At 44.5% G+C, this 14,146-nt stretch overlaps 1 protein-coding gene across 1 annotated transcript; it reads right to left on the bottom strand.

Moving 5' to 3' along the window:
• Nucleotides 1-583: 583 nt before the first annotated feature.
• LOC134984435 (zinc finger protein OZF-like) lies at nt 584-13,898 on the bottom strand. Its single transcript, XM_063950015.1, has 2 exons — nt 13,499-13,898; nt 584-2,238 (listed from the first exon to the last, which is right to left on the bottom strand). The coding sequence occupies exons 1-2, from the start codon at nt 13,782-13,784 to the stop codon at nt 854-856; spliced, it is 1,671 nt and encodes a 556-aa protein (XP_063806085.1). The 5' UTR covers nt 13,785-13,898; the 3' UTR covers nt 584-853.
• Between the last annotated feature and the right edge of the window lie 248 nt (nt 13,899-14,146).

Genomic DNA, 14,146 nt, shown 5'->3' with positions numbered 1-14,146 from the left:
CTGCCGCAAAGTAGCGGCCCGTCCTATAGCAGAGGAACAGAGCCGCTACTCAAACACCTCCGGCTCAGGAGAGAGAGAGCCGGGAGGTGATCACATCCAGACAGGATACATGCAATTCATCAGATATACCGCACTTTTCCATTGGCTGCTTCTAAATGTCATTCTATTTGCTTTTTATATTTACGTGTGACCATTGTGTTTACAATAATTTTTTATGTGGAAAACAAAAATGGAGATATTAATTTTTCACCTTAAAGTGTTGCATCTCCATCCAGCTAGAATGTATCACTTGGTAACAGTAATGTAAATCAGCGCAATAGCCCCATTCATTTCTTTTGCATACATGGGAAGCTAGAGATCCGCTGAATTGGACCTTTTGAGCTGCTACGTTGAAAATCAGTGTTCACACAGACACGACTGGGCTAATTGCTGCTACTAAAATAATCTAGAGATATAGTCATTTTTATGTATTAATATTAGCGCCTGAAAATTCCATTTTAGTCTGTTTCACCCTGCGGCAGCATGTATATTGCAAAAAGCATAGGAGATAGGATAAGAACCTTTGAAGAACAACAAATGGCAGTGATAAGTATACTCCAGAAGATTAAAATGGTTTCTCACCTGAGTGATATCTATTGTGTGCAACAAGAGCTGATTTATTTCTCAGAGTATGGAAATGGCCTCTCACGTGTGTAACTTCTCTCATGTGTAACAAGATGTGATTTGTGTGCAAAACATTTCCCACACTCAGAACATGGAAATGGCTTCTCACCTGTGTGACTTCGCTGATGTGTAACAAGATGTGATTTGTGTGTAATACATTTTCCCCACTCAGAGCATGACATGAGAGAAGTCACATGTGTGACTTCTCATGTATAACAAGAGATGATTTGTATGGAAAACATTTCCCACACTCAGAACATGGAAATGAGTTCTCACTTGTGTGGCTTCTCTCATGTTTAATAAGAACTGATTTGTGTGCAAAACATTTCCCACACTCAGAACATAGAAATGGTTTCTCACCTGTGTGACTTCGCTGATGTCTAACAAGTTGTGATTTCTGTGTAAAACATTTCCCACACTCAAAGCAAGAAAATGGCTTCTCACCTGTATGACTTCTCTCATGTTTAATAAGATCTGATTTGAGTGCAAAACATTTCCCACACTCAGAACATGGAAATGGCTTCTCACCTGTGTGAGTTCGCTGATGTGTAGTAAGATCTGGTTTCCGTGCAAAACATTTCGCACACTCAGAGCAAGAAAATGGCTTCTCACCTGTGTGACCTCTCTGATGTATAACAAGATGTGAATTACTTACAAAACATTTACCACACTCAGAGCAAGAAAATGGATTCTCACCTGTGTGACTTCTCTGATGTGTAAGAAGATGTGATTTCCGTGCAAAACCTTTCTCACACTCAGAACATGGAAATGGCCTCTCACCTGTGTGACTTCTCTTATGTATAACAAGATATGAGTTGCATGTAAAACATTTCCCACACTCAGAACATGAAAATGGATTCTCACCTGTGTGACTTCGCTGATGTGTAACAAGTTGTGATTTCCGGGCAAAACATTTCCCGCACTCAGAGCAAGAAAATGGCTTCTCACCTGTGTGACTTCTCTGATGTCTAAGAAGATCTGATTTGAATGCAAAACATTTCCCACACTCAGAACATGAAAATGGCTTCACACCTGTGTGATTTCTCTGATGTGTAATAAGACCTGATTTATATGCAAAACATTTCCCACACTCAGAACATGAAAATGGCTTCACACCTGTTTGATTTCTCTGATGTGTAATAAGACCTGATTTATATGCAAAACATTTCCCACACTCAGAACATGAAAATGGCTTCACACCTGTGTGATTTCTCTGATGTGTAATAAGACCTGATTTGTCTGTAAAACATTTCCCACACTCAGAACATATCAGTGACCTCTCACCTGCCTTAGCTGGATGATGGGTAATAATCTTTGTGTTCTGTGTAACATATTTGGCATCTATAGAACACGGAAACTCTGTATTTACTCTCAGAGCTGTAACAGATGCACCAATATCAGAGTGATCAGGAGAACATTTCCCAGGATCAGGGGGACCAGCTGATAGAGCTGGATGTATAATTGGGGTAATGGGATTATCTCCTGGAGAATCCTGTCTACTGTCATTATCTTTTATGTCACAATCCGGGGATAACATTAGATGTCCTTCTGAGATATTCCTGCTTGTGTGTCCATCTGCTGGAAATAAAATACATTATGGAAATGTGACATTTTCTGTAACAATATTAATATTGTAAACAATAGGAGAAGACGACTTTCTGGGACACTTAATTGTAAATGTGTCTGTATAATAAAACATAACTTTTAATGAAGGCTTTATAATATTGTGTCTCAGACTATCATTGTGTCCACCCTCCTGAGAACACTCACAATAACAAATGTAATATTATAATAAGACTTAGATATATCTCTCTCTTGTACTGGTAACTAACCATGAAGTATAAATGGAGATGTAGTCACTCGCCAAATCCTATGTCAGCACCAATGTAAAACAATGGATGGGGAACATATCGTATGAATTGGGAGATTCTAGATGAACAATAACATCAGTCATATGAGCTGATGGATCAGAGAAATGTCTCCTAACGGTACTCCTGGAAGCATTGCTAAGGTAGCATTCCTTTATGTGTGCGCTCATACGCTGGTAAGCCTGTACATGTGTTACTCACCCTTATATAAAGGTATATTGCTACAGCAGAGTAGGTGTGGAACAAGGTACTTTACATGCAATACACCACATGATACACTGCATTCATCATCATCATCATCTGCTAGGTTATAATCCACTTTTACACCTCAATCATCAGTGTTTTACCTCTATTCTCTTAATAGTAATAAGGATGATGTGTGTACGGTAATGCCACACAAACCCAAAGAAGATAAGTGCGTTGTGGTGGGTGCCCCGTGGAACCCAGTGTACCTTGCAGAAAGAGATTTAACCATAGGAAGTCTACCATAAATCTCCTTTTCTGCAGCAAGGTACACTGTGTTCTACAGGGAAACATTGAGGATGTCCTAAAGCAGTTCCTCAAGGGAGGGGACACACCTTAGCTGGCATGAGAACCTGGCGTCCAAAAACGGAAGGGAGGCGGAAGTATCAAACGCATAGAACCTAAGAAACATGTTCACTGAGAATCATGTAGCCGCCTTGCACAATTGTTCTGTGGACGCGCCACGGCGAGCTGCCCAAGAGGGTCCAACAGACCAAGTAGAATGGGCTTTAGTAGCAGCAGGACCTGGAAGTCCAACCTGCACATAAGCTTGTGCAATCACCATTCTAATCCATCTGCCAAAGTTTGCTTATTCGCAGGCCAGCCACGTTTGTGGAAACCAAACAGTACAAAAACGGAATCTGACCTCCTGATAGAGGCAGTCCTTTCCACATAACTACAGAGAGCCCTTACCACATCCAAAGAACGGTCTTTGGAAGACAAATCTGAAGAGATAAAGGCTGGAACCACAATCTCTTGGTTAAGGTCAAAAGATAACACCACCTTAGGCAAATAACCCGGTCTAGTTTGGAGAACTGCCCGGTCACTGTGAAAAATCAAATAGGCACTATGTCCTGTCGTCCACCCTAAGACCGATACCCTTCTTGCAGAGGCAATAGCCAGCAAAAACAGGACCTTGGCCGTGAGCTATTTAAGGTCCGTCAACTCAAAAGGTTCAAATGGAGACTCTTGCAGGACCTTTAGTACAACAGTCAAATCCCATGGAGCCACAGGAGGAACATGGGGAAGCTGTCTTCTAAGTACGCCCTGAGTGAAAATATAAAAGTTAGGTATGATGCAATTTTCCTCTGAAACCATACCGAAAAGGCAGAGATGTGACCCTTGAGGGTGGCCAGACAAAGACCTAGGTCAAGGCCTCGTTGCAGAATAGCCAGGATTCTGGACGTTCTGAATTGACATGTCTCATAATTCTTGTCAGCACACCAGGTGAAGTAAGAATTCCAGACTCTGCAATAAATCTGGGCAGATGCCGGTTTAAAGGCTTTCAGCATAGTCTGAATAACTGCCTCGGAAAATCATTTGGCCCTCATTAGTGAAGCTTCAAAAGCCACGCCGTCAAAGCCAGTCTAGCCAGGTCTGGGGCCCTGTAGGACAAGGTCCAGACACTCCGGAAGTAGAAGGGGTCTCTCTGTTGAGAGACCCTGCTTGTATGAGAACCAATACCTTCGAGGCTACGCTGGAGCGACTAGAAGTAGTATTCCTCCTTCTTGTTTGAACCTCCGTAGTATCCTGGACAGGAGTGACACCAGAGGGAACACATAGGGCAGCCGAAAGTTCCATGGAATAGCCAGTGCATCCATGAATGCTGATTGAGGATCCCTGGTACTTGATCCGAAAATCGGTACCTTGTGATTGTGTCGAGATACCATGAGGTCTACGTCCAGTAGGCACCATCTGTCCACTAGGAGTTGAAAGACTTCCGGATGAAGATTCCACACACCGGCATGTACGTCCTGGCGACTGGGGAATTCTGCTTCCCAGTTTTGGACACCTGGAATGAACACTGCCGATATGGCTCGCAGATGGCGTTCCGCCCATCAAAGCATTTTTGGCACTTCTATCATTGCCATGTGGCTTTGAGTGCCGCCTTGATGGTTTATGTATACCACCGTGGTGGCGTTATCTGACCCTACTTGAACAGGCCTGTTCTGTACCAGAGACAGGGCGAGAGATAGTGCATTGAACACCGCCTTCAACACCAGAATATTTATTTGGAGGAGTTATTCCTCCTTGGTCCAGCAACCCTGAAACGAGTGTTGCTCCAACACCGCACACCATCCTCTCAGACTGGAATCTGTTGTCAGCATAACACAGTTGGAGATCCAGAAGGGACAGCCCTTGCTTAATCGCTGATCCTGTAGCCACCAGGTCAGCGACAAACGAACCTCCGGAGTTAACGCAATCATCTGAGATCTGATCCGATGAGGTCGGGCGTCCCATTTGGAAAGGATTAACTTCTCTAGTGGGCGGGAATGAAATTGAGCGTACTCTACCATGTCGAATGCCATCGCCATCAGGTCAAGTACTTACATTGCCGAGTGTATCGACACTCCGGGGCGATGACGAAAGCATTATACTGTCCTGAAGCTTCAAGACCTATTCTGTAGACAGAAACCGCCATTGACTGTGTGTATCCAGAAGTGCCCCTAGGTGCACCATGCTCTGAGCTGGGACCCGCAAGGATTTCTTCCAGTTGATGAGCCTCTTGTGGGCTTGTAGGAAGCCTACCATTAGTTGCAGATGACTGAGGAGGACATTGTGGGTGCCAGGATCAGCAGGTCGTCCTGATACGGCAGGATCCTGACTCCCTGGCGACGGAGAGGTGCCGTCATTACGGCCATGACCTTGGTGAAGATCTGAGGAGCCATAGCAAGTCCAAATGGCAGAGCCTTGAACTGATACTGTAGGTTGCCAATAGCAAACCGCAGAAACTGCTGGTGTGACCTGGCAATAGGTATATGCAGGTATGCATCCTCCGGGTTCCATAGCCAGTACAATTGAGCGCAGTGTTTCCACATGAAATCTGGGCACTCTCACAAACTTGTTCAGAGATTTGAGGTTGAGTATAAGCCGGAATGACCCATTTGGTTTTGGAACTAGAAACAGGGTGGAATAATAACCTCTACCTCTCTGGTGCTGAGGTATTGGCACAACCACTCCTGCACTCGGGAGAGAACTGACACTTGTTTGAAAAGCTTGCGCCTTTAACGGATCCCATGCGTCTGAAGTGGTCTTAAACCAGACCTGAGTGAACTGTAGAAGTCTGACTCCCACCCTAGTTTCCCCCAGGGGGGAGTCCCGCCCCGTCATGCAGCAGGCTTGTTGTGTTCTGAAGCAGGCTGACGGGCATCCCAGGATTGTTTTGCCTTGGGCTTTGTGGTTTTGTGAGCACAAGATTGTCTCGGGTATGCCTGAACTTTTGCTTTCCCTTGAGGATGAACGTGCAGAAGGATTAGTATTTGGGAGAAAAGCAGTTTAGCAGCTGCTAATTCAGACACAATTTTATTCAGGTCTTCACCAAACAAAATGTCCGCAGTGAAGGAGTACCTCCAAGGTCTTTTTGGAGTCTATGTCCACCTTCCATGACCTCAACCACAGAATATGGGGACCCAGAACAGACGTAGTCGATGCCTTGGCTGCCAGTACTCCAGAATGTAACAGACGGCGGTGGTAATGTGAGACAGGTATTGTCTGGCAGTGTCAGATATATCCTCAGGCAGCTCTTCCTCTTATTGAAGATGTACAGTTCCGCACCAACTAAATACATAAATACATATAAAGAATTAGAAATATTCAAAAACCAATATAATCACTGTTGATTGCTGAATTCACAGAAGTAAATTATTGGTGGTGCTCCCAAATATTTTTTGTAGATCAAGCTACAGATTATTAGAAGAAAAAGACAATAAAAGACCCTTTTGGGAGCACTCTTAGAAATCAATTATGGAAAAAGAATAACTTATAATACAGATTTTTTTGTTCTGGCGAGTCCTTTAAAACTTAATGTTTATTCTGTTTTCTAAACTAAAATACTGACCATAGGTCTAATTATTACAATCTTGATTTACCTGGTGATTTAGAAGGATCAAGATAGTGGTGAAAATATAATTCAGGATGCTCAATCCTAGAATATTATATATTATGTTTTAATAGACCAAATATGTGTCGCGTCTGGAGAATTAAAATATTCTGACATGTATAGTGTACATTAATCACACATGTTATTCAAAAATTATATTATTTTACTTCAATCCACACAAAGGAACTGAATTTCCTAAAATAACAAAAAGGTCTCCAATTATGGTGGTAATGATCAGGATTCAAATAACTGGCATCTAGAAAGTTCTATGCACCGTCTCCTTATAAATGTAGGCTATTAGATCTCACTCAATTTTCACTTCATTTCAAGTCAAGTCAATGCAGAGTTTGTTGGAGCTCAAGAGTCCTGTACATTGGAATAAATTCTTGAAGCTATTAGCTAGTATAGGTATATACCATTATGTAGAAGAAAAAGAGATATAAAGAAGGAAAAAACTCGCTACTACTCTCTGTTGTGACCGCGAATTGTACGCTGAAGGGGACAGAATTACCCTAATCCGTACCGCAGTCAGTCAGATGAGAGAGAGAGAGAGAGAGAGAGAGAGAGAGAGAGAGAGAGAGAGAGATACTTCTGCTGTGTTGTGGCAGCAAATTGTACACCGAGGAGGGCAATGCCCTGAACAGTACTGCTGTCAGCCAGATGAGAGAGTGAGAACGTGAGAAATGGTTTGGGGACTGAGTCTCTACTCATAAACTCATCCACAGACTGTCTCAAGTATTGCGTCTCTTTCTCATTGCGAGAAAATGTAGAAATATTTGACATCATTTCTTTAATGGATTCCAGCCATGCTGGTTCAGCCCCGCTATTCTGGGAAGGTGCACTGCCCCGAGTACACGGTAATGAGCCCCCTGGGGAAGAGGAACACTCTGCCGTACATGAAACACACTCTTTACCTGACATAATATAAATGTGACAGTACACACACACACACACACACACACACAGGAATAGGTTAAAGCACACTTAACCCACAAAGAGCCCTTCCAGGGAGACACAGATAAGATGGAGCCAGCACACAGCACCCTTATAACTAATGCCAAGCTTAGCCGGGTTGCAGACTAAGTAGCTAGATTAGGGACTAATAATCGTTCCCCCCCCTGCTATGACCCCCTGGTGCTGCTGAGGTAATCTGGAGTCTCTCCGGAGGAGCTGCACATCCCTTTCTAGTCAGCGTCTGTGTCCACTGCAGAGGGAAAATGGCGCTGGTGAGCTGCTGGATCCTCTCATAGTGAAGCCCCGCCCCTCTATGGCGCGCAGTCTTCCCGCTTTTTTTATACTGGCTAAGGTATTTTAGTGCTTAAAGTCAGAGCCGTTTTAATTCTGTGTTTGCCAGTGTGGGTACTGTGTACAGTGTACTGAGACTCGGTTCATACCCTTATAAGCGGTGCATCCGCACTGTGTACCGAGTCTGGAGACACAATCCGCCTCAGTTAGAAGCCGTGCGACTCCATACCCTTGTGCTGCCATAATGGCCGGCAACCCGCTAACTGGGACGCCGGCTTAGTACTCACCACTCTTCAGTCTTCTGGCTCTGTTAGGGGTGGCGGCGTGCTGCAGGAATGTCCGTTCGCCATGGCGGGGCTTACGAACAGTTCCCTAAGGAGCTCAGTGTCCTGTCAGCGGGGAACAAGACCATTAACTCTTCCAGAGGTTGGGCCGTTGCCCCCTAAGTCCCACGAAGCAGGCAGGCTGGTGCCAACCAGTCCTGCCTCAAAATAACAAACAGATAAAGTAAATGCAGAAAACTCTTCAGGAGCATAAGCATGACCGGGTCCTCCGGGCACATTTTCTAAACTTAGTCTGGTAGGAGGGGCATATAGGTAGGAGCCAGCACACACAGTCAAACTTCTTAAAGTGCCCATGGCTCCTAGTGGACCCGTCTATACTCCATGGTACTAAATGGACCCCAGTATCCTCTAGGACATAAGAGAAATATATTGGGATCTCCCAAAGCAAATTTAGTGGAGGGGACGCTCCTGACTGGACAGGAGAATCCTTCGCCCGAATGCAGCATCCTGAGAGGCAAAGGTATTAAAGGTATAATGTCTAATGAATGTGTTGATGGAAGACCATGTGGCTGCCTTACATATCTGTTCAGCTGAGACATCACCGTGTGCAGCCCAAGATGGACCTACAGTACCTTACGAGTAGAATGAGCAGAGACATTAGCCAGAATAGGGAGATCAGCACGAGAGTAAGCTTCTGAGACAGTCATTCGATGCCACCTCACCAGCGTTTGCTTGTCCACAGGACATCCTCTTTTGTAGAATCCATAGAGCACAAAGAGTATATGTCTTTCTGATGGCCCTGGTATGATCCACGTAGATCCTTAAAGCCCAGACTAAATCCAATGATGCATCTCCCACTGAAAGATCTGTCCCTTGGGAAGCCGGCGCTACAATTTCTTCGTTAAGGTGGAACTTAGACCACACCATAGGAAGATAACCAGATTTGGTTCTGAGAACAACTCTGTCTTGGTGAAAGATCAGAAAAGGAGGGCGACATAACAATGCCCCTAATTCTGACACTCTTCTAGCTGAGGCAAGAGCTAACAAAAAGAGAGCCTTAGCTGTCAACCATTTAAGATCCACTTGCTTCAGTGGTTCAAATTGAGCAACTTGAAGCACCTTTAGGACTATATCTAGATCCCAAGGAGCTGTAGGACGAACAAAAGGCGGTTGGATGTGAAGCACTCCCTGGACAAGAGTGCTAACACCCTGCAGGTTGGCAATTTTCTTTTGAAACCAAACCATTAATACTGACACGTGTACTCTCAAGGAGGCCACACGGAGACCTTTATCCATTCCTGCTTGAAGGAATGCTAAGACCCTAGAAATTCTATAAGACCTGGGGTCCAGCTTCTTGCCACTGTACTATTGGATATATGCTTGCCACACACGGTAATAAATACAAGTAGAAGTTGATTTCCTTGCTCTAAGCATTGTGTGAATTACATATTGAGAAAATCCTCTAGCTTTAAGGATGTACGTCTCAAGAGCCACGCAGTCAAAGACAGCCAATCCAGAGGCTTGTGATAACAAGGACCCTACGACAGTAGATCTGGACATTGATGCAGTAGCCATGGAGTGTCCACTGACTGTACTGGTGCCTTCTGGGCCATGCCTGAGCAATTAGAATCACGGTGACCTTCCCTTGTTTGACCTTCCGAATCACCCTGGGCAACACATAGGCTAGCTGAAAGTCCCATCTTACAGAGCATCCACGAAGATCGCTTTGGGATCCTTTGTTCTTGACCCATATGCGGGTACTATGAAATTCTGCCGAGAGGCAATGAGGTCTATCTCCGGCAGCCCCCACTTGTCTACCAGACTCTGGAAGACCTCGGTGTGTTAAGCCCATTCGCTTGCATGAATAGCGTGTCGACTGAGAAAACCTGCTTCACAGTTTAGGACTCCTGGAACAAATACTGCAGACAACGCTGGATGATGAAGTTCTGCCCTTCTTAATGTGTGGCTTAACTCCTTCATTGCGCAATCCTCCTTGATGACTGAGGTACGCTACTGCCGTCGCATTGTCCGAATGAATTTGAACAGATTTCCCCTGAAGAATGTCCTATGCCTGAGTGAGTGCCATATATACGGCCCAAAGTTCCAATATATTTGTCGGCAGGCAACTTTCTTCCTTGGTCCACATCCCTTGGAAGCAACCATTTTCTGACACTGCTCCCCAGCCCTGAAGACTGGCATCCGTTGTCATAACCTCCCAATCTGAGATCCAATAGGATCTCCCTTTGTCCAGATGGGATGTCTGTAGCCACCGGGCTTATGACCTCCATACTCCCAGAGGAAGAACCATAGTCTGAGTTTTTATTGTCTGATGTAACCCATTTCATTTGGAAAGGATCAGACGTTGAAGAGGCCTCGAGTCTAATTGAGCACACTCTACCATGTCGAATGTCGACACCATATATCCCATCACACGCATAGCTGCGTGAATGGATACCCTTTGACTGTGTAGCAGCTCCTTAATCCTCAACTGTATCGTAGATATTTTGTTCAGAGGTAAAATTACTCTTGAAAGACTGAAATCCAATACAGCCCCCAAGAAACGTCATCCGTTGTGACGGAACCAGGGACGACGTTGCTCAATTTATGAGCAACCATGTCTCTGTAAACAAGCTATCGTCTGTTGCAGATGACACTGAAGCAATTCCTGAGATTGCACCAGAATTAATTAATCGTTGAGGGATTGAAAATTCCTTATCCCCTGTCGACGGAGATAAGCCGCCATTACCACCATATTTTTGGTGAAAACTCTTGGCCATTCCAAATGGTAGGGCCTGAACCTAAAAATTTTGCTGGAGGATAGCAAACCTGAGATAGAACTGATAGGACTGTGCTATAGGAACATGCAGGTAAGCATCCGGAATATCCAAGGATAACATAAAATCCTCCAGCTCCTTGGCCATAATAATGGACCAAATGTAGAGTCTCCATATGAAATGGAGGCACCCAATGTACTTGTTCAGCACCTTGAGATTGAGTATGGGCCGGAACGACACATTTGGCTTCTGAACTAGAAACTATTTTGAATAGAAACCTTGTCCTTGTTGAGCAGGAGGAACTGGAATTATCACTCCTGACTGAAGCAACCTCTGAACTGCCTCTTGTAAGGCCCTGGCCTTTATTTCTACTGAAGACGGGCTGGTACAAAAGAACCTTTGTGGAGAGTGTTTCTTGAAGGCAAACGCATAACCGTGAGATACCGCTTCTTGCACCCAGGCATCTGTGGTGGACTGCTGCCAGATCTGTGCAAAATGATGAAGTCTGCCTCCCACCCTGGGGTCCTTCTGGTAGCCCAGTGCTTTTAAGTCTTTGCAGACTTGTCTGAATGGGACGGTTTTCCGTAACCTTTTCCTTTCGCCTTTCCTTGGGTCCGAAAGAACAGAAAAATTAGGTTTAGACTTGTAAGTAGAAGGAAACTTCACTTTCTTAGAGTCTTCTTCCGACTCCAAAATTCTTTACCAAAAAGAATATCTCCAGTAAAGAGCAACAGAACCTTCTTGAACTCCAGCTGCTACTGCTGAGGCTTATGCTTGAGAGGCAATAGTACCCATGTCCAAGGCTGCTTCTTCCATAAACATAGCCGCCTGTTTAATATGTGCAATATGGGATTTTTGCTCTCTAGATGCCAATGAGAGATTACCCTCCAATGCATCAGCCCAAGCTGTTACTGCTATTGCCATCCAGGCTGAAGCCATGGCTGGTCTTACAATTGCCCCAGACAAGGAGAATGTTTTTTTTAAAAACGTCTATTTTTCAGTAACATAATTTAATGATGTTGAAGGCAGAGGTAATGTAGATTTTCGCACCAATCTAATGACGTGCATATCTACTTTGGGAGCCACTCCCTTTTTAAACAGTCCCCAGCTGAAGGAGGATAATGAGAATTTCATTTCTTTGGAATTCTAAACTTCTTACTGGGTGTGACCCAAGCCTCTTGCATAATCTCCGTCAGCTGTTCTGACCCCAGAAATTCAGTTCTGACTGTTTTGGGATGTTTACACACAGGAGCCTTGGATTTTAACAAAGGGCTCTGCTGCCTCCTATAAGGATAGAATGGCTTTCACAGCACTAATTAGCTCAGGTATATCCACTGAGCTGGGACCTTCATCCTCGTGTCTCTATGCAGACCCAGAATGTGAGGAATCCTCATCCTCCGAAGTGTCCCCATCTGAAACATGTGTAGACTTTGAAGATGTAGTTTCATGTCTGTGTGATTTACTTTCCACAGGCCTTTCAGCATGTTTTTCTTGAAAGGCTGCAGATTCCTGGACTGAATGTGATAAAACCCAGGGGGAATGTTGCATGTAAGAGTTAATAGGGTAACCTATCCCTGGTATACGAGCTGGCATTATCCGCTCAGTAATACTGGATAATGTCTGTGCAAAAGAAGCCCATGGGGGTTCAATTTGAACCTGTGCCTGCCTTATGATCCCTGTGGCCTAGCACTGGTGCACCCGAGGTGGCAGCCGCATCAGTAGTCTCCATCTCGAAAACAGTGCGTCTGTATCTCACGTCTCCTCCGTTAGGCAGAATTAACGCCTTACCTTCTTCCCGTGCTCCGGCCACAGCCTGGTAACGTCAGCTGGACTTGGTAGTACATCCTACACAGACAACCACCAAAACAGCACTGTACCCGTGGGTAAGTGTTGTCGTGACCCAGCAAGTAGTTGTTGAAGCGACTCTTTCTAAGGTGGGGTGTAAGACGCTTTTTAGAAAACTTGCTCAAAAAACCTAAGACTACAAAAATAAATTAAACAAGCTTATGACTGTCAAAATCAGCAGCCTAAAGATCGTGGTCCGGCTCCTGTCTTACCAACAAAAAAACTGAATTGTCCGAGTCAGGAGGCGGGGATATAGGAGACTGTCCTGTTGCATTCTGGGAGGCCGAAAGCTTTTGATCATTGGTGCCAATCCGCTGACGATACCTCATATCCCAATGTATATCCTGTGGATACTACTGTGGACCCTGCAGGAGAAAACATAGGTACCACACAGTGACATGATGTGAGGGGGAGAGGAGGAGAATAATAGAGGCTCATGGCTCCTGATGTATGAGATACACCAGAGAGTGTGGGGAGGAGACTGGTCAGATCTCTGGACTGGTAACACACAGTGACATGATGTGAGGAGGAGAGCAGGAGTATAATAGGGGCTGATGGCTCCTGACTCCACGCTGGAAAAATAAATATTCAGCATTAGTTTGTACTGACAGAGGAGGGTGTAGTGTAAGAGATTGCTGTAGTGACTGAGCAAGGAGAATATGCGACTCTTTTCTGTAATAAGTGTTTATTACTTACCTGTGCTGATATCTGTAGGGATTTCCTCCTCCTTACACTGCTGATCACCCCTCACATACGTCTCTTCTTCTCCCTCTATATCTTCTGCCTTTATATCAGTCACATAAGTCTCTTCTTCTCCCTCTATATCTTGTGCCTTTATATCAGTCACATACGTCTCTTCTTCTCCCTCATTATCTTCTGCCATTATATCAGTCACATACGTCTCTTCTTCTCCCTCTATATCTTCTGCCTTTATATCAGTCACATACGTCTCTTCTTCTCCTTCTATATCTTCTGCCTTCATATCAGTCACATACGTCTCTTCTTCTCCTTCTGTATCTTCTGCCTTTATATCAGTCACATACGTCTCTTCTTCTCCCTCTATATCTTCTGCCTTTATATCAGTCACATACGTCTCTTCTTCTTCCTCTATATCTCTACCTTTATACCAGTCACATACGTCTCTTCTTCTCCCTCTATATCTTCTGCCTTTATATCAGTCACATACGTCTCTTCTTCTTCCTCTATATCTTCTGCCTTTATATCAGTCACATACGTCTCTTCTTCTCCCTCTATATCTTCTGCCTTTATATCAGTCACATACACCTCTTCTTCTCCCTCTATATCTTCTGCCTTTATATCAGTCACATACACCTCTTCTTCTCC

This window comes from Pseudophryne corroboree, assembly GCF_028390025.1.
Source record: "Pseudophryne corroboree isolate aPseCor3 chromosome 3 unlocalized genomic scaffold, aPseCor3.hap2 SUPER_3_unloc_54, whole genome shotgun sequence".
Classification (NCBI taxonomy): Eukaryota; Metazoa; Chordata; class Amphibia; order Anura; family Myobatrachidae; genus Pseudophryne; species Pseudophryne corroboree.
This window is presented reverse-complemented; position numbering and strand designations above follow the sequence as displayed.

What these genes read in the sequence shown, in the direction of transcription:
- LOC134984435 (XM_063950015.1), bottom strand. Translation starts at nt 13,784, where the DNA reads ATGAAGGCAGAAGATATAGAAGGAGAAGAAGAGACGTATGTGACTGAT. An exon ending in CCCTACAGATATCAGCACAG is followed by an intron (nt 2,239 to 13,498) that starts GTAAGTAATAAA and finishes TATTTCCAGCAG; the next exon opens with ATGGACACACAAGCAGGAAT.